We start from the raw sequence: 19,790 nt of genomic DNA, 5'->3' as shown, positions 1-19,790 counted from the left end.
GAATAGAACATGCCCCATCATTGCCACATCATTTTTCCTAACTTGATGGGAATCACTAACTCTTTTGGAATGTTAGCATCTGTTTCTGCAAAGCACAGCAGTATTAACTTTTCATCAGTAGAAGCATTATGAGATTTCTTTTAGGTCTGGAAAGCATTTTTAGACTACCAAGATGAAAGGTGGTGTGTACTGCAGTACAAATCCTTAAGCAGTCTGAACTGCCACGTTACTGTTGACTTAGAAATTCAAAGCTTATTCCTAGTCACAGACCAAGACATAGCCATGAAATAATGACAGTGAGGATGGTAAGCAAACGGGATATTCTTAAATGAAAGTTTGTTTTTGTTTTAGTACCTTTTCCAGCATATGGTAAGGTAACTTCCTATTTTTTGTGTTAATGGCTTGCCTTGCTTTCCCACGCTCTGAAGGAATGCTTTAATCTCAACTTTAAGAAGTGCTAAGATTTGTTTTCCAGATGGTGTTTGCTCTGCAAAACATTAGGTGTTCATTTTTAAGACTTCATAATTTTGCTCTCTTTTATTTTAGAAATCGTCCAGAATCTCTGAGGATGACATCAGGTTAAGAAAAAACAGAGACCAAAACTGTGCCAATTTCTTGGACCCAGCTACTGTGCTTGCTACACAGGAAGAGAAAATGGAAATTGCAGTTCCAGTTTCTGAACATAAAAGCATCACCACAGTGGCTTCACCACATCCCACAGACAATCCAACCCACTTCTTTTCCCCTGCTTCCAGCCGAAATGGACTTAGGGACAGGCATGAATCTCTGGACAGTGAAGTTGCTAAGGAGATCAGATACCTAGATGAAGTGCTGGAGGCAAATTGTTGCGATTCTGCTGCAGACAGTACATTTAATGGAACATCGTCCCCTGAGCCAAGTGCAGTCTCCATTATGGATGGTTCAGGAGCATGTGCTAATGTCAATAAAGAGTCAGTATCCCCTGAAAGGGAAGAAAATGTAGCAGACAAGCAGGCATCCTTGGAGGTTGAGCCACGTGAAGCTAATATAACAGATGAGAACCTGCAATCTAATGGTCATTCCTTGGGTGGGCTGAAAGAAGACACTAGGGAGAGTCTGAAGGTGCCAGGAAGTCCCACCTCTTCAAACAGTTCTAGAAGATCATCTAAGGATGGTGAAACAACTCTTACAACCCTTAAGAAAGAGGCAAAGTTTGAACTGCGAGCCTTCCACGAAGACAAAAAACCCTCGAAGCTCTTTGAAGATGAAGAAGAGAAGGAAAAATACAGAGTCCGCAAAGCGAGACCATCAGAAGAAATGATGGAACTTGAAAAAGAAAGAAGGGAACTCATTAAAAGCCAGGCTGTCAAGAAAAACCCCAACATCGCTGCCAAATGGTGGAACCCTCCTCAGGAAAAACCCCTGGAGGATCAGCTGGATGAAGAGCATCTGGAGTCTCACAAGAAGTACAAGGAGCGCAAGGAGAGGCAGCAGCAGCAACAGCAGCAAGGTGCAGCACCAACATCCCCCAGACAGGTCAGCTGCTCCTTTGTATCCCCAGAGCCAGTCAATATCAAGAAAGAAGATATTGTCACAGAGCAAATTGACTTCTCCGCTGCCAGGAAGCAGTTCCAGCTGATGGAGCATTCAGGTCCATTGCAGAGTCAGGCCCCACCAAGACGGTCAGGAGCACCCAAAATGTTCTCCATCAAACCCTTTTACAAAAGCCTCAATTCTCCATCTGTGGACAAACCAATGTCCTCTGTGACGAGACCCATTTCAATGTGTGGGCAAACTGGACAGCTTGAGGGCAACAATGCCACAGCTGTCAAAGCACAGAAAGTCTCCTGTAGCCCAGAAGGTGACAAAAGCACTCAGGCTACCACAGCTGACACAGCAAGAGAGTTACCTTGCACTGATAGCCCCAGAGCTGCACCAGCTTCAAAACTGTGGGCGGAGGAGGGAGAATTCATGAGTGCAAAGGCGGTCTTCACAGTGGTGAAGGATGATGGACAGGGAATTCTAGATCACTTACCAAAGTCAGGCAGCACCTCTTTGCCTCCAGAGGAGCTTGACTCCGGTTTGGATGACTTGTCTGTGAGGTCCCAAGATACCACCGTCTTGGAGACCCTTTCCAATGACTTCAGCATGGATAACATAAGTGACAGCGGTGCCTCCAATGAGACCATGAGCGCCCTGCAGGAGAGTTCTCTAGCAGATTTCTCTCTGCCACAGACCCCACAGGCCGAAACTCCGGCAGAGTGCCGGGCTGAAGGCATCTCCAAATCTTTCAGTGACCCAGGCTGTGATTCACCTTCCTCTGCCTTGGCAGACACCATGCTGATGGACGACCAGCTGGCGTACCAAGCTGGCCTGCTGGTTCAAAATGCCATCCAACAAGCCATAGCTGAGCAGGTGGATAAGGGGAACCCGAAGGAAGAAGAAATCCCAGCCGAGAAAGAGGTCTCAGCCAAAGAGAAGCCAGCTGGCACTGGGCCAGATCCAGCCTCCAAGGAGCTTCAGAACCCAATGTTTGAGCCACCCCAGGTGTCTTCACCAGTTCAAGAGAAAAGGGACACCATACCAAAGACTTCAAAAGAGGAAGACTCAGGACTCAGGGAAGGGAAGAGTTTGCAGCAGTCATCCGTGTACTCAGCCAGCCAGCCATTCCTTGTGGAGGAAAACAGGCATGAAGTCAGCTATTTCAGCAAGTATTCAGAGGCGGCGGAGCTTCGGAGCACTGCTTCTATCCTGGCCACACAGGAGCCTGAAGTGACTGTGGGCCCTTTCAAGTTACGGTCAAGGAAACAGCGGACTTTGTCAATGATAGAAGAAGAGATCAGAGCTGCTCAGGAGCGAGAAGAGGAGCTGAAGAGGCAGCGGCAGGGTCTACAAATGGCACCAAGCTCTGTTACAAAGAATGCACCACCCATGCCCACCAGAACCGTGTCTTACAAAACTGCACCAGGTAAGAGCTCAAAGTATCAGAGCTGAAGTGAAATGTGACTGAAGGGTCAGGTGTAGTTTAGTTTTATGTCATCTTTTAATGAAAACATTGTTTTGCAGGGGGTGGGAGGGCAGATGACTTCATCTGCCTGGAAACTGCATGGAACAGCTAAATTTTCTGGCCATGAGCACACCTGCAGAAGGTTCTGGTTTTTCACAAATGCAAAGATTCACAGTTCTGGTTTTTCACAGTGCAGATATTCTCATCATCCTTACTAAACTCCATTCTGTATTTAGCCACTGCCACATTGTAGCATGACATGTCCATGGTTTCACTGGTCAGACCACCCACTGAAATTTAGGGTCGTTTCAAGGAAGCACAGCAGCAGTTTGTACAGCTGTGTGGCTGTTTGAAAGACAAACATCTAAGGCCTTCCTTAATAGGCGTCCTGTTCTCTTGCACGTCATTAGGGAAGTACAAAAGTAATGGAGATGTGTAGATTTTGGGGTATGAATCAGATTTCTTTTTTTGTGCATTTTGCTCTCTGTTTTGCTGACATTCACAGCAATTATAGCATATCTCTCTCCACCTTCCCCTTCTCAAAAAATAATGTCAAGCTCTGATGCCTTCTAAATATAATACAGAAAAAGTATGTATTAAAACCCCCCAGAAATACATACCAGGCTTATTTCTGTGTAATGATTTTTATTAAGCATATACCTGCATATGCTTTGCAAGTGCCCATAAGGTTTATTAACATTGGTCATTGTGAAAAAGTATTCATTCTACCAAGAATACTCACATGCTGTCTTTATTTCCGGTGGTGTAAATTGAAGCCAGTGGTAGTAATTTTTTTTAAGTCATGGTAATCTTGAATAAGATACAGATTTAGCCCATTGCTCAATATGATTGTGAACTTTTAGTTATATGGAGCACATAAATATGAATATTTTGTTTCTTCTGCAAAGAGGATGATCTTAACACGTGTTTTTTGAAAAAAAATTAAAGCAAATTTGAAAGCAAATACCAGTCTTTTCTTTGAAATTCTGCTGTTATAAGTCCTCTAATACAGCATTTTTTGTAAGGATCCTCTCTAATCTGAAGTGTTCTGAGAAATGTCTGACAAGATTTGAGATGCAGGGTACCACAGACATCAAGAAGGACTTGTTTTGTAAAGGTGTTCTTATGACTGTGTTCCAAAACAGCATCATCTGTAGCTGAAAGTGCTCAAAATGGAGCCGATAATGATTGTATTTTATTCAGAAGTGATGTTGGATGGGCTGCTGACACTAATGCTTGTTTCAACAGAGCTTCTGGGAAAATAGCATACTTATGCTTTCTCTAGACGAGAAGGCATTTACTTTGTGTCTGTAAAAATGTTTGTTGTAAATTGCATTCTAGAGAAAATTATAAACTCCTGTTTATAATGAATCATTCCAGACAGTTTCCTTTAAATGTCCAACTGCCATGTGTTCAAGAAAGAAAATTGGGATCTCCTAGCCAATGACTCATGCTACTACAATTTGCAGCCAGTGACAAAGCAGAGAAATAATTTCCAGGAAAAGATGAGTATGTGGCAGTGTTTAAGAATATCATTGATCAAGAAACCACAAAGAACATTGACAAAGTTCTTAGTTCTTCTACTTTTGGTGCTTTCTGAACCGCAGATATGCTCAGCATAGCTCTCAGCTGCAGGACATCACCTCAGCACCTTTAGCATTGGAAGGTGTGTAAACCTCAGTTCATGTCTTCCTTGCTGTCCCTTTAGCCAGCTGTATTGCTGTTAACTCCTGCAGGCACCCCTAGATATAGGGTGGAGGAATACCATGTAATCCCTTGCAAGATTGCAGCAACCTCCCTTTTAATAGTTACAGGATCTTTTCAATATTTGTGAAAAAAGGCAAATAGTAATTTAGCAGAGGCACAAACATCAGGCTGTCAGGATAGACAGAGCAGAGGGCAGAAAAGGAAACCTGCTTCTGTTGGGCCCAGTAAGGAATATGCTGTAGATCATATCTGGTACTGCAGTATCTATATCTAGTTTCACAAAGAAAATTAATAGTAATTCCACTACCAATTATAATAATGATAAAGAAGAAGCAGAGGTATTTCTGTCAGCAAATTGCCTTTTCCAAAGAAAGAATTGGCACTAACATCAGGATACCTCAGCAGAAAGGGATTAAGGGGTCAAGTATAAATTGGAAAAATCTCTTTCTAATCCTTAAGTGTGGAAGTGCATACTCAATCTTTTGAGAAAGCATAATATTAAACTTAATTAGCAATGGCCTAACAATGGCCTAAACAATGGCTGTTTTTAGGTGGTGGTCTGGGCAGAGTAGCTTTACTAGGACTCCTGGTGTTCCCTGATTATTTATCACCACTGTTCCCCTTTATTGCTTTCAACGAGGTGGATACTTACATAGGTAACAGACAAACACAATAAGGGACTGCAGTGACCTGCACTGTAATTTAACTGAAGGTTGTCAGGTTGTCAGCAAATAGGCTACCTAAGGTAATTAGCAGTTACTGCAGTTATCTGACATACAGCTTTCATAAAATTGATGTAATACTCAGTTTGTCTGTCAATCACCCAGCACAATCCAAAAGGTCTCTTTGTAATAAACTTCTGTACTGCTAACAGTTTTATCCTTTAAAATTGTTGATGGTTTGAAGCAATCTTTTAACCCATCTCAGATCACTGAATTGAGACACAGAGTCATTTCAGTGGAATGTGTACACTGGAGAAGACCTTCTCCAGGACACTCCTGGAAAGGTGAAGATGAAGAACCTGTGAATTTTTCCCTTGAAAAACGATGTTTCCTGCATGAGAAAACTCAAGACCAAAAAAGTGCCAGAGCATTGATAAATGGATGGTCAACATGGATCCCAAAATATTTTTGGAGCCCTATTAAATCTGAACGTTTCCTCTGTTGTTTTGCTTGCACTTGGCATGATGTGAGCAGCTGCACAGCAGGACAGTGGTTTCCTCCAGCATGCAGGTGGTACAGCATCTCTGCTGGGCAGAGCATTTGGGATTGTCTGATAGTTTATTTGAGCAGGATGATGAGAGTGTAACATGAGAGGAATCCAGTGTAAGCATGGTGATTTAATTCCCATGGGGTTTTTTTACTCCTCTTATTAAAAGTAACTAACTATGAAGGCCTGGCTCTGAGTAATCCTGTTCCTCAAAATAAGATGTGAAAATCATTACAGGAGAGGTCTTGGTTCAGTGAAGGCTTTTTATGTGGAGCCAAACCCTTTGTCAATGACTGCTGTCTCATGATGAGGGATGGGGAATACCTAGCAGAAAGAAGCCATGCCTGAGAGATATTTTGGGAAGCTGCCATATCTGCCTTTTTGGTGCGCGTCACCAAAGTGTTTCCAGGTTAGGCAGAAGGCACACTGTGCTCATGTGCAGTCACTCAAATACTTGCGCAAGCATTGAGAACTGCCCACCATGCTTATCTTCCATTGCCCTCAGCTGGTGAACTAAATGAGAGAATTTCAGTGGGTGGCATAAGCCTAGTGGGGAAGTTGCAGCTTAGGGATGCAAGCAGTCAGATACCTCTAAACTGTAGGTAACTGTGAGGGTTGTGTGTGCTGTCCTTTCCTTTTCTCTCTACTTTGTTAATCTGAGTGGCAGCTGTGGAGCTCAAGCCTCTGTCAGAGAAACTGCTTCAGCCTCAAAACCATTTTCCCCTTCAGTTTTTTCTCTAACAAAGCCGTATGTTTAGGAAGCTTCTCAGGTTCAGCCATAGCCTGAGGATACTTTTTATGTAAAGAGAAGAAGAGAAGCAGAAACTTGGGGCAAGATATTTTGTGATCATTGCAAAATTTTTAATGCCTTGTATGCATGTACAGAATAAGGATCAGATACAATACATATGCATGAACTTAATTTAAAATCAGAATTTTGAGAAAGGCTAGAGCAGGAATGTTTATGGAAGATGCTGTTTTCTTACCTCTTTATAGGCACTGGTATGAAAAAAAGAAAGTTAATGATTTTCTCCAAGGATTCCTCTAGAGTTCTCATCCCCAGCATACTTCCAGGAGTGCCTTAACAACATACTAACCCAGCTCATTTGCCCTTTGTTTTCTTATTCACTCCTTAGTGGAGGATGTCTGGGAAGTGAGAGAATCTTTGAGAGGTCCTTTATTTACAGTTTGCTTGTTTGTGATTTTGCATATTTGCATTCCTCACCTGGTGTCGAAGAAGAGCAAAGAAGCCCACGTTTCACTTGATGCAATAATGAGGCTGTCTTACTAGAGGGATCTTCTTTTTAATGTACTTCAGCAATCCCCTGACTCGAGCACAGACTGGTTTCCTAAACCAGTCTGTGCTGCTGAAATGTCTTGTTTTGAAAACTTTCCATGCAGGTGTCTTAAAAAAAATCCAGCAGCATCTCTAAGTAAAAAGTAAACATGTGTATGTAGATTTGGGATGCTGTAGTTGCATTGACTTTGAAGGTGCAATTTTATAGATGCAACAACTTTGAAGGTCTTTTCCAACATTAATGTTTTTTTGATTCCGTGATCATGAAGATTGATGACCCTTCCATCCAGGATGAGCAGTCCTGCTTGAAGATATCCCCTTTCTTAAAGTGAATTCTCCAAAATCTACAGTTGGCATTGTTTTCTGGGAGAAAGGGAGTGGAAGGATCTCTTTTCAGCCATTAGCCTTGTCCATGGATTTGAGCATCCTGTGGTGTGTCTGTATCTCTGGAGAAGGTACAAGTTGGGCAGACGTTCTGAGAAGCCTCATTCTTCCTCCATTATGTACATCCATGCAAGGCAATTACTACTGTAAGAACAAAGTAGTACATCAAGGTATCTGACCCTTAATCAGGCCTTTAATTTTTACCACCCTTTTTTACCCACTGGGCCTAGTTGGCAGGGCGACAGTAGTTTCAAGTCTTTCCTACTGTGTCTAAGCTGCCACACACGGGGACAGCTACCCAGCTCAGGACCTACTGTTGGCCTCTGCTGTGGCAGCATAACTCCTCTTTATCTGTGGAGCACATCCTGATGCAATCCAGAGAAGAACCTGGGCCCACAGAAACGCTCCCTCCAGTTCTCTGGTAGGGTGATATGAGGAGGATGGATTCCCAGCTTCATCACTGCACTGCCCAGCTTAAATTAAACATGTAATGAAAAACTAATCATGCTGTGTTTTTTAACACTGCTCAGAAATTTAAAAAGGGTAATTCTTGTAAAAATACCTCTGTAGTGTTGGCTCACTTCTTTCAAGAATGAATCCTGTTGATTCTTACAAGAGATTCCAAGGCTGCTCTCTAGTGGCTGCAATTGTCATCATGCTTTTTGCTTTTTGAAAGACTGGCTAGAGTTTTCATCTGTTTCAGCAACAATTTTCCTGAAAATCAGCATCATCTTTCTGATTATTTCACTTATTTTTACAGGGTTTGCAGTGGGTATTTTTCTCTTTCTATGGTATTTTTTTTTTTTACACTGATTGAAGTGTCTGATTTTAAAGAGTTGATGATGGTCCCATGGAAAAGGAAATGAGATTTTGGTTCAGCATTTCTTTCTTCTGTCACAGCTGAGAACCCTCACATTCCCATGACTTGCCACTGTGGTCTTCATTGTTCCCAGCAGAGCATGGTGGGTGGTTCACCCCAAGTCAGTGCCTGGTGATGAGAAAGGCATACTGTCCCTCCCAAAGAAGCATGGGTTGTCCACCTGTGAACTCTCCTGCAGCTTATAGTAGCAGTCTCTCTTTCTGGTCTGCCTTTTACCTGCCTTTGGGGTCACTGTAATCAAAACAATGACCTTCCATGGGGTGCAATGAGCTCAGCCAGAGAGAAAAATGAGTTCTCTCTGGCTTTCCTTCGTCCAGGAGGAAACTCAAAAGCCACATCTGAACCAAGAGTTTATAGGACAGAGACCTGACCCTGCTCTGCCACAGGAGCACTCTGTGAAACATGCAGGAAACAGCTGCAGGAAAAAGCAGCTTTAGGATTCACCCAAAGCCTTTCTTGCTACAAGAGCAGATGTAAAGCACTGGAAAAAGAGAAGGCAGCTGTGTTTATCAAGATACCTTCTTTGGATGTCTCATGCATGGTCCCTGCATGTTGCATTGGCTGAGCAAGAAAAAAAATTGTCTTGTGGTTTTTCAGAATCTTACAAACATTTCCAAATTGCAGAAATGTATCCTGTAGGAGGAAACTGGGTATTTCAAGCAGGTACTTTTTTAAACGGTGGTTTTGTAAAAATATTTTGTATTGTTTTGGTGTAGTGGGTTGCAGGAAGAGGGAGAGATTTTTTTAAAGTCTGTGACCATCCTAATTTACCAGATTGTTTCATAGACTTCATTCCAAACTCTTTCTTCATTCTAAACCTGCTGAAAATGCTTCTCCAGCTGTCATCTTTGGTAAACAAATTGTGAATCCTCAGCTTAGAAATGGTCATTCTTTTTCTTGTCATTGCAGGCAAGATAGAGAAGATCAAGCCTCCTCCATCCCCCACTACAGAAGGCCCTGCTTCACAGTTGGACCCTCCACCCGAGGAGTCTGCAGGAGCCCAGCGGCCCAAGAACCTGATGCAGACCCTCATGGAGGATTATGAAACACACAAAACCAAGAGACGGGAAAGGATGGATGACAGTGCGGTGAGTGCAGTTCTCCTCCTCCCTTTTCCCTCTGTGGCAGAGACCATGACTTGGAGGAACCTAAAGACTCTGGAAGAGGTTATCTTACAGAATCTGCTCAGATCAGCTTGCAAGTGGGTAAGGATTTTAACACATTGTAGGGGACAGGTGTTCAAAATGGAAGGATGCAGGCCAGTGAAGAGGGAGTCACTGCAAATATTAAAGGCAACTCATATTACATTTCATTTTAGTTAATTATGTTAACTAATAATAAGAGCAGTGGGTAGTTGCCCTGTAATTGGCAGATTCTGTTAATTCACACATCACCAAGAACCTCCAATGGGTTATTTCAGTGATACATAGAAATTTGTGGATCAAGCATGTATTCACACCTGTGTTTGTAGATACCCCCCAAAGTCCAGTCCAAGTGTGCTCAGTCTTCACTGTAAGTTCATAACCTCCCCAGAAACCACCCATTGTGGAACTAGGCTGGGAGTGTCTCAGAAGTTAACTTGGATCCTTCAACAGCTAGCATGTTGTTGCTGGATTTGCTGTCTATCTTTCACACAAGCAATAGGGGAGTGTATCTGAATTAAGGTGTTCTTTATTAGAGACACTAATAAGAAGAGCTAAGGATTTTGTAACTGGAAGTATCAAAATTCAGGAAAATCTCTTTTTCCTAAGAGAGCATGAGCTGTTTCTTATACAGAGTCATTACTACTGTGCAAGGAGTCCAGAAGATACAAGTAAGATACAAGGTCAGTGTTAAACTCCTTAAATGGACACATAGTTTGCTGAAGCAGCCAAAGTCCTCCAGACATTTCCCGAAGATGTCTGAACAATGATCCTACTGCCAAGGATGCTCCAATAAACTGCTTTCTAGTAATGTTAATTAAAGGCAGATTCTCGTTAGGGATATAGATGTAAATGAAGGTTTGTAACATGAATACTGCACTAGTCTCGCAGCTTTTAATCACTACTTGTGAGTATTGCACAGTAACAGAGAAAGTAAAAATCAGAAGGAATGGACTAGGGAGGCATCCTGTTGCACTTTTGTTGGCTAACTAAAAATGCAGGTAGATTTGTTTCCAGTGCACACTAGAAACTTACTGGGCCCTTGTTCTACTAAGGACACTGAAAAACGAGATTTCATTGTCCATCAGACTTCTATAGCAGGTAGAAAGCCAGCTTGTGCACAGGAACATGTCTCGTTCTGGCAGTAGCATCTTGGGGCCACATTTTAGGAAGGAGGTCTGGTTTCCTCTCCATCTCCAAAGCACCCAGTGAAAAAGGGTGGCACCACCTGCTCTGGTGAGTGCTGTTTCCTGATGTCTCCCCAGAGTGTCCCTCCCTGAAGGTGCTTAGTGGCTTGCTGGGCAACTCTCATGACCTTTGCAGAAGCTGAGAGGAACATTAAAAAAAGTTGGGTATAAAACACCCACTGTGGAAACCAGCACTGGAGTCCCACACCAAGACCATCAGCCTGGTGGCTGGAAACTTCAGAGCAGCTGAAAGCAAACAAAATAAAAAGACATAAGCATGGTATCTGATCTAACTCCATGCTTTTCTTTGGCTATTTTTTGATTTAAGGCACTTTTTTCACTGTTAATTTTCAAGTGAATCTTTCAGCACATTCTTTTTTCATTTTATCCCAGATTTGTTCTGGAACAAACACAATGTAAGGCACTAAGTTGTTTTTTTTTTTTTTAATTCAACTTTACAAATCTACATCTCTTCTGATTCTCTCAAAAATTCTCTTCTACATTCCTCTGCTAATGGGGTGGCACCCCGCTTGTACTTGCCCTGTGCCCTTCCTCTACCCCTGTGAAGAGTGAAGGTGACCTGCCCAGCCTGTGAAGTGGTGGCTTGTGGCTGAAATCTTTGATCCTGCTCATTTAACTGAGTACAGTTCTTCAAGTGCTTGCAGAGCTGCACACGTGCTCCCTGAAAGGCAAACTGGCCGCAGTTGCCTGGTCTCTGCTACAGTCTGAAGCAATGTCCTGCCCAGAGTGCTGGGCAGTGGTCTAGGCAGTGTCTGACCACAGAGGTCTGCTTTGTCTGGGTGCCATTTCAAGCTCTCCACTGCAGCTAAAGCTGCCCAGACACTGACCACCCAAAGATGCACTGCCAGAGCATTGGTACCACTCAGACAACCTGTGGGATAGATCCTTTCCTGTCATGAATTTTCAAAGCTTTAGTGAATTTGCAAAGTCCCAGTGCACACCAAAGTCCCACAGTGTTGAGGTTTGTTGTCATTCTCCTCTTTTGTAAGCCCACTGCATACAGCCAAACAAGACTTTTTTTTGCTGCTGCCCACCCAAAATCCTCTTAGAGGTCTGTGTCCTGCAGAGCCCAGGGAGAACTCCCCAAGATCAGCCAGGAGTGTTTTGTTTCTTTTCTCTGGCATTTTCTGCTCTCCTTTGGTCAACAACTCTGCCATTGACAAGGGACAGATAACTTTAATAAGAGGTGCTGCACTTGTACCACTGTCAGTTTGAGCGAGTATTTTGCAGTCCAGGCTAAGCAACTATTATTTTAAAAACTTTTATTAAAAAAATAGTTTTAATTTGCCAGCAGAGAGCATTTGCACAGTGTTCTCAGGAAAAAGGATTTCTGGAACTAAAGAAACAAACCAGCAAATCACTGCACTATTTAAAAAAAACAACATTAAATACAGTGGGAGAAGGAGCATAACTGCAAACCAGACAGGCAGCTGCTACTTGGAGTGTTATGTCCTGAGAGCTGAATGTGGCTCAGCATTGCTCCTTGTGAGTGAGGATAAACAGAGACTTCCTCAAGTACTGGGAGCAGTCAGGGTGCCTGGCATAGCAGCTGTGGTCTCCTGAATTAGAGACACTAATAAGAAGAGCTAAGGGTTTTGTAACTGGAAGTATCAAAATTCAGAAAAATCTTTTTCCTAAGAGAGCATGAGCTGTTTCTTATTCAGAGTCATTATTACTGTGCAAGGAGTCCAGAAGATACCTTTTCTCTGTGGAAAGGTTTCATGTCCACAGGAACTCCCTCTTGTTCTGAGCACACCAGAAGTTCTGATGTGTAGAGATTCACTTTTGCCCTCCATAAGATACAACAAAAGACAGGAGGGTGGCTTCAGTAGGACATTTACCCTCTGTAGTCTTTGCCTCATTGCCTTGTTTCATGTCTGGCTTCAGTGGCTTTAGTGGCCTCTCTGGTCAAGGCTTGTGGGTTATGCCTTTCAGAAAGAGAGCAAATCAAGCACATCTTGGAAGAACTTTGCTGCTCAGGAAAGGGGGCAGTTTCTTCCAGAGGATGTGTTGCAGCACTTACTTCAGCAGATGTGTGAAAGAGAAAAAGCAGCAGCAAGGAAATGGGTCAAGCACTGATGGTAAACAAGACTGAGACTGGCCAAGCAACATCATTAAAATAACACCAAACTGGCTAATCTTTTCTTTTTATTTTTTATGACACTAAGTTGCTTGAAGTCTTACTCTGGAATGTGCCAGTTCTTGGAATTTCTGTAATTTATTCTTGTTTCCTAGTTATAACATGCTTGTTCAATGTACTAATGCTGGTCTTTTCCCTTTCTACCAGTACACCTGTAAATTACTGTCTAGCAAGGTTACTTCTGAGGTACTTTTCAAGTGTTTGTTAATTTTTACTTCTTCTTGCATGGTGATTCCGTGCATGTTGCTGCAGTTGGCATTTTCATAGTGTTTGCCAATGCCATTTCATATTAAAAAATGTGTGTGTGTATGTGATATTCCCTTATATCTCTCATCAGTAAATATTTCTGTGCCTGGTTTTGTGACCCTTGGATTCTAGTTACAATTTCTGCCATGGGAGGGGTTGTAATTAGAGGGATGGGAGCTGTTGTCTGGGACTGGAGCATCCCTGATGTGAGAAGTGAGAACTTCCTGTTAATCCCTCTTACCATTTAGCTGGCAAAGCTAAACCTGGAATCCAAGCATCTTCAGATGCTGCATGAAAGTTCTATGGCTTTCCTTTGTCCCTGATTACAATATATTTAATACTATCAAAATCTCTAGTATTTTGTAAAAAAACCTGTACACTATCCTTTCACCTGTGGAAGAGTCAGATCGAAGTGCATGGCCTCAGTCTGATTTTGTGAACCTTTCCTTGTCTCTGTCTGTTGTGATGGTGATGACTGATCACAGTCCCACAACTTAGCATCATTGTTTGTCTCAGGGTGAAATAAACCCAAATCTGCCAAAACAACAAGGGGTATTTACAGTGATGCTTGATATTTTAGCAAAGTAGTAATTGGCACAGTCCTTACCTCCACAAAGCTGGACTTTGCTTACGGCAGAAATTTTAAGAGCAGGTAGTTGATACTAAATACACTTTTGCAATGTTTGTTAAGAATGAAGTGCTTAGTAATGTGTATATTTCTAATACCTGTAATTTTCTCTGCAGATTGTGATAATGACAATTACCATTTGATACTCATTTGTCCAACATCAGCACTTTTTTTATATACCTGAACCTTCCATTTTTTTCCTATTCTATAATATATTTGGCCACATCAGCTACCCCAAGACGAGTCCATGAACATTTTGTGACCTGGAGAGTAAAGCAAAGACCAGTCTATGCCATTTCCTATACATTAAATAATTTAGAATGGGTTTTATCACACTGATACAAGCCAGTGATTGATCTTTGTGTATTTATAGAGAGTTAAATTGGTGTAAGAGCAGTGTGCTTTCAGAGTCTTGGTTTTAAACACAGATAGTGCCTTTTCTCTTCCATAATATCTACACAATAATCTAAGTCAAGATTTGCAAACAGCGAGTAGTGATCAGAGTGTTTGATGCTGGGTGAGAGGCAGAAGTTCAGGTGTAGTTTTTACAGGCCCAGGCCATGATCTTCTGCTGCTGGGAAGAGTTTTGTGTCCACCTTGTGTAATGGTAATGATGCAAAGAGTAAGGTGCTGGAAAAGAATGTGTATAAATGGGAAAGGGGCTAGAAATAAAAAAGACTGTAGGACACAGTGATTCCTCATGCAGATGAAATGATGTTCTCTGGCTATTCCCCAGCATCCAACCTCAGACTGAAGAATCCATGTGATTTTCACTGGAAATCTTCAGCTAAAACCAGACAGGTTGCTTCAGAAGAAACAGCAGGACTCAAGGCACTATATGCCCATACTCTCTACTAACCCTACAGCTGACCTGTGCCTCTTGTTAACCAGAGCCTTCCAAAATGCACTCTGGTGCAGGCAGGGGGCTCAGTTTTAATTGTCGTTGGCAGCACTGTAGCTGTCCCAGCTGTGCTTGCACAGGCTTAGGAGCAGGGGCTTCCAGTCATTCTGACAGCTCCACTCTGGAAAGCAGAAAACAGCAAGGCACAGTAACTGCTAAGTTCAGCTACCACAGCAACTGCATCCTGCTTCATTAGAGCAATGTGTTGCATCACCCCCAAATTCCTGCAGCTTGCAGTAAAAGCACATCCCACTGCTGCTTAGAGACTTGTGTGTATGCCTCCATATAGGATGTTTCTATCCTCAAAACCTCCTGCTTTTGGCCTTACAGATACCCATGTATTCAAATGTACAGGACATTAGCTTGAGTTTCCTTAATACCAATCCTGCTGTAGCGGATAACTGCAGTAAGGTGACATTTATGCAACATTAAAGGCTACTGCTGAAAATTTTTGTGTTACGAAACAGGAGATGAACATTCTAGATTTGATGGCATGGGGCACACAGTTCATGTTTTAATACTGAGAAGCAGCAATTTAATACTGCCACTGTCTTGTTTCAAGTAAATACATTTTAATCTCAGATACCCAGCTCCTCACTGTGTTTACTAGCAGTCTGGGTATTCAGTAAACATCATTAGGTAGGTACAGTAGGGAAAATACCTTCATGCTGGAGAAATAGAAGTTCTCTCAGTAGTTCCAGTTTTATTTAAAGCATTTGGTTTATCATTCCTGAGCATGAACACTCACATCTGCAGGAGCAGGCAGCCTGTTCCCTACATTGTACTTCCACCTCTTTATGCACACTTGTGCTCCAAGAATGTGTTTGGTGCAACAACTTTACCATACAGTGCTCACAGATTTTAGGCACGCAGACCTTTGCATTTTCTGTTTTCTTTTTTTCCTTCTAGTTCTTCCAGATTCAGATGGGAAGAATCAATAAAATATTAAACCTCAGAAAACTGTATCAGTTTTGCCAGTACTGTTCAACAAAAATTGTTGAACAGTATATAGCAGTCAATTTTCTGACTACTCAAAAAAACACCACTACTTCAGTGATTGTGATACATATTATTTGGGCTAAAGCATACATACATATGTATACACACACACACACACACACACACATATATATATAATTGCTTTCTACTGTTGTCATTAAGAGTTAATAACAGCAGTTATTAAGCTGTAAGCTGTGTACTAGATTTGTTAAATCTGATGGTGGGAAACAATATAGGTTAGTCTCCATCTCTAGGATGGATATAAAAACTATTTAAACACCTAACAGTGGCCCCTGTTTCAATTTTTTTTTTCTCCAAAAACCTCAAAAAATAAACCTTCAAGGAAAGAAGAACCCTCTGCAATACTTAGTGAGACCTCAAGCTGCAACCACAAGATCCAGAAAGAAATTTTTTGCAGAGAGGTGAAGAGCAGTTCTTACAGCCCTACATATCTTTTGTCTTTCCCTCAAACCTACATCTGCTCTCCAAGTTCTTCCTCTTCTACTACAGCTGGTATTCAAATCACCTCTACTAAATAACATGATGCTAAATAAGACACTTTATGTAACATTGCTTTTTTCCCGGATGTGATCTTTTCACTAGGATGTAGTTCACAGGTTGAAGAAGCCTAAGCTTAAGAGAAGCATCTGCTTTGTGATCTTCCTTCTGCGTGCAGTTATGACTGTGGCTGCCTTAGGACACCCTGAGCACCAAGCCTGGCCCTTCCTGTGCCCACTCAGCTGATGCAGGGCATCATCAAGGAGGGTGCTTGTGAAACATTGAGATAGCATTTTTGATTGGCTGTGGGGAACCTGGGGGTGCTGCACTCACTAGGGGTCTAGAGTCAGCCCTGATACTGGCCAAATATATTTTATAATGGGGATAGTTGGCTATTTTTAGGCAAGCAGCTTCCTGGGTAATGAATTCAATGGTTCATTGAGGAGTCTCAATTCCCCAGTCATTCCATTTGCATACTATAATTATGCCAGTGTTTCCTCTAGCGTGTCTAAAACTGTCACAGCCTTGTGAAAACAAGGGTTGTTTTGAGTTAGACACTCTTTTCAGTAGATGAGAATAATAATTCTGGAATAATTATTCAAAAGGATCTTTAGTTTATATGCTGTACCATTTAGTGTTAATACTGAGCCAGACTTGCTTTCCTGCAAGGTCCAAGACTACATTCAGTGCCCTCATGGTACCTCTGATATGAATCTAGATACAGTTTTGCTTGGAGAGTCAGCAGCATTTGTAGAAGCTGACAAACTTTGAGGTAGGTGTGCAGACCAGGGATAAATGAAAGAAACCCTATCGCCATCTTTTATGACAAATACAAGCTGACTGATCCAAAGCAGGAATCTTCAAAGTTCAAGAGTCCTGACTGTTGCAATCCATCAGCAGAGACCCTCACAATACTGTGATGTCCAGCAAAGAAGCTGGTTTCAAACTATTCTTAACTATGTAAAATCCATTTTGTTTTCAGCCGGCATATTTTTGCAGGCCAAATTCCACAGAACCTTATTTAAAAATAGAGTGGTAGTTTTAGTTTGAAATTTATGCTATTCAGCATAAATACCTGAATACTCACTCCCAGTTTTACTTCTCCATTATTCAGTTTGGGGTGTCTTTCTTGGTTCAGGCATTCTGCAGTGGGAGTAACTCCAGTACACAGTTTACAGGCTCATGTCTCAGACCAATTTTTTCCTACTGATTTTTTTTAAATAAATTGATAGGTTTATGAGCACATTTGCCTTCTGCTAGGAAACACAGAAACCACTCATCCCTTGTCCCTCCTTTTGGTGGTTGTTCTGCAAAAAGAGGAGGCATGATTTTGGGCAAAATTTCAGAGCAAAATCCCTGCAGTGGACCTGGATTAACTTTGTAACCATGGTTAGTGGTGAGAATGAGGTGGAGCTTTTGTTATAATTTGTCTCTGTTAGCCAGATTTTGTCTTGAGTTCTTTGGCTTGTTCATAGTCATAGTCAAAAGAAACTAAGAGGGCAAAGAAATACTCATGCTGGCAAAACTTCATCCTATCTTCAGCTGCTGGATGAAGGTCTAGGGGTTACAATTGGCATAAATGCAGTAGTGCATTCTCATTACCATAAGCAAAGTTATGGTGACCTGTAATTTCAGCTGGCAGTTCAGAGCTGATTTTCTGATACTGCCTATACAGGAGCCTGTGTACTCTTCCAACCACAGCTTGTCACAAGCTGGAAGAAGAAGTTCTTTAGTCTTAAATTATTTACTTTTATTGTAGTCAAGGTTTAAGTTGTCACTGCGTGTGACTTTCTTCACAGAAGAAAATACTATCATCCCTTCTCAAAAGGTTTTCTACTCTTCTGCAGTCAGCAGAACAGCTTGCAGGAAGCATTAGGGACAAGGGATGGCCAGCATTCTTCAGTGAAGACTCATGTATTTCTTGTGGGACTTTTTAAACTGATGTAAAAAAAGCTTCAAAAGTTTGCTTCTTTGGGAGGGATGGTTAAAACACACTGAGGGGAGTTGACATTGCCAGCTCTGTACTTTTCATTATGGAGCTGTTATTCAGTGTTGGTCAGAAAATAACAGTCATATGCTTCTGTAAAAAGGCTCCAGACCCCTTTGTATCTCACTCTGCTGTGTGGAAAACAGCCACAGCCATGCATTATTTGCTGAGAAGTACGTCAGGCACATCGCAATAATGCCTTTTTTGTGTTGTCTCACTTTCTTTTTGACTTTCTCAAAACACATGTTAAAACTGTTTTTTACATTTTAAGTCAATTGTTCATGTGTGTGCATATGTACAAATAGATACACAGTGTGTGCATATACCTGTGTGTGTGATGAGTGTATATGAAATACATATGAATGTATTGGGTCTATCTTGTGCCAGGCTTTGTCAACCTTCCTTGTGTAAATCTCCTTTTGCCTGTTTGTAGAGTGATTTTTCACTCGAGGAGCACTTCGATCATAGTGGGGGTAGCTGCAACCCAATGACCACAGGAAGGGCAGGGGCTGGGGGCAGAACCTGCCTAGTGCTGCCTAAGAGTGTGATGTGCTGAAAGAGGCAGCTTGTCTGCTTCCTGGGCTTCATGTGCAGCTCCAGAGCAGCCTCTGGACAAAGCTGCAGAGTGGTTTCTGGCTCCTGGTACTGAAGGTGTGCAGTTTCAGTTTGAAACTAAACTAAACTTGGCCCTGGGGAGAGGGCCAAGACCTTGGGATGGGGCAGTTGCAGCTGGGGTGGTAGAGGTCAGCTGAAGCTCTCCTGCAGAGAGTTGGATGCTGTCAGACAACTCCTTACCACTTGTGTCCTCCTGTAGTGCAGCTTTGCTCCTGTGTGCTATCCCTCCACTTTCATATGTGCTTCATTGCATGTCTTCCTTTTCTGTGCAGGGTGTGACACTGGAGCCCCGTGGGGAGGGCTGGCCTGGCTGGTCCCTGCCCACCTGGCTGGCCTCTGCCTGCCTGGGTGCACAGTGTGGGACACCCTGAGGGCAAGGCCAGCTGAGTGACATCCTGTGCTTTCCTTTTCTCTCCTGACCAGGTTCTCGAGGCGACCAGGGTGAACCGAAGGAAGAGTGCTCTGGCGTTGCGCTGGGAAGCTGGCATTTATGCCAACCGAGAGGAGGACGAATAACCACACTGCAGTGTGAAGACAGCAACCAGACATGCCAGAACCAAAAAGAAGAGAAAGGAAGAAAGAAAAAAAAAAGAAAAAAAAAAAGCAAACACAAAAACCCACCATGAAAGCAGCAGCATTTTAGTCCAATATTTATTAAATACTCAACAAACTTGATGCACATAGACACAGAAATGATTCAGCTCCTGGCAATCCTAAAACTACAGGAAAAACACACCTAGAAAACAGCCCCTTCTTCTTCCCTCCATCTCTCCTCTGAAATAATGCAATAGAGAGGGTGCAGGGAGTGGGAGCCCTTGGGGGTGGGCACAAGAGGGTGATTGTGCCCACGGACCAGATAGGCTGCAGGCATGTGGCCGGAAGTCATTTGTGGAGGAGTCTGCGGCCAGAGCTCTCACTTGTGTTTCTTGCTGACTGAATTGCCAGCCCTGCTTGCCCCCAGAA

The 19,790-nt window shown here is 42.5% G+C and overlaps 1 protein-coding gene across 2 annotated transcripts in view; it reads left to right on the top strand.

Annotated features, from left to right (window-relative positions):
* LOC310922977 (PALM2-AKAP2 fusion protein-like) overlaps window positions 1–19,443 on the top strand; it is a 105,981-nt gene extending 86,538 nt beyond the window's left edge. For both annotated transcript variants that reach the window (XM_083884017.1, XM_083884018.1), the window contains exons 2-4: window positions 547–2,947; window positions 9,373–9,551; window positions 19,251–19,443. In XM_083884017.1, coding sequence (XP_083740143.1) covers window positions 547–2,947; window positions 9,373–9,551; window positions 19,251–19,343 — 2,673 coding nt within the window. In that variant the 3' untranslated portion in view covers window positions 19,344–19,443. The remainder of the gene's footprint in view (window positions 1–546; window positions 2,948–9,372; window positions 9,552–19,250) is intronic.
* The last annotated feature ends 347 nt before the right edge of the window (window positions 19,444–19,790 follow it).

The sequence above is a fragment of the Zosterops lateralis genome, assembly GCF_965231275.1.
Source record: "Zosterops lateralis genome assembly, chromosome: Z".
NCBI lineage: Eukaryota > Metazoa > Chordata > Aves > Passeriformes > Zosteropidae > Zosterops > Zosterops lateralis.
This window is presented reverse-complemented; position numbering and strand designations above follow the sequence as displayed.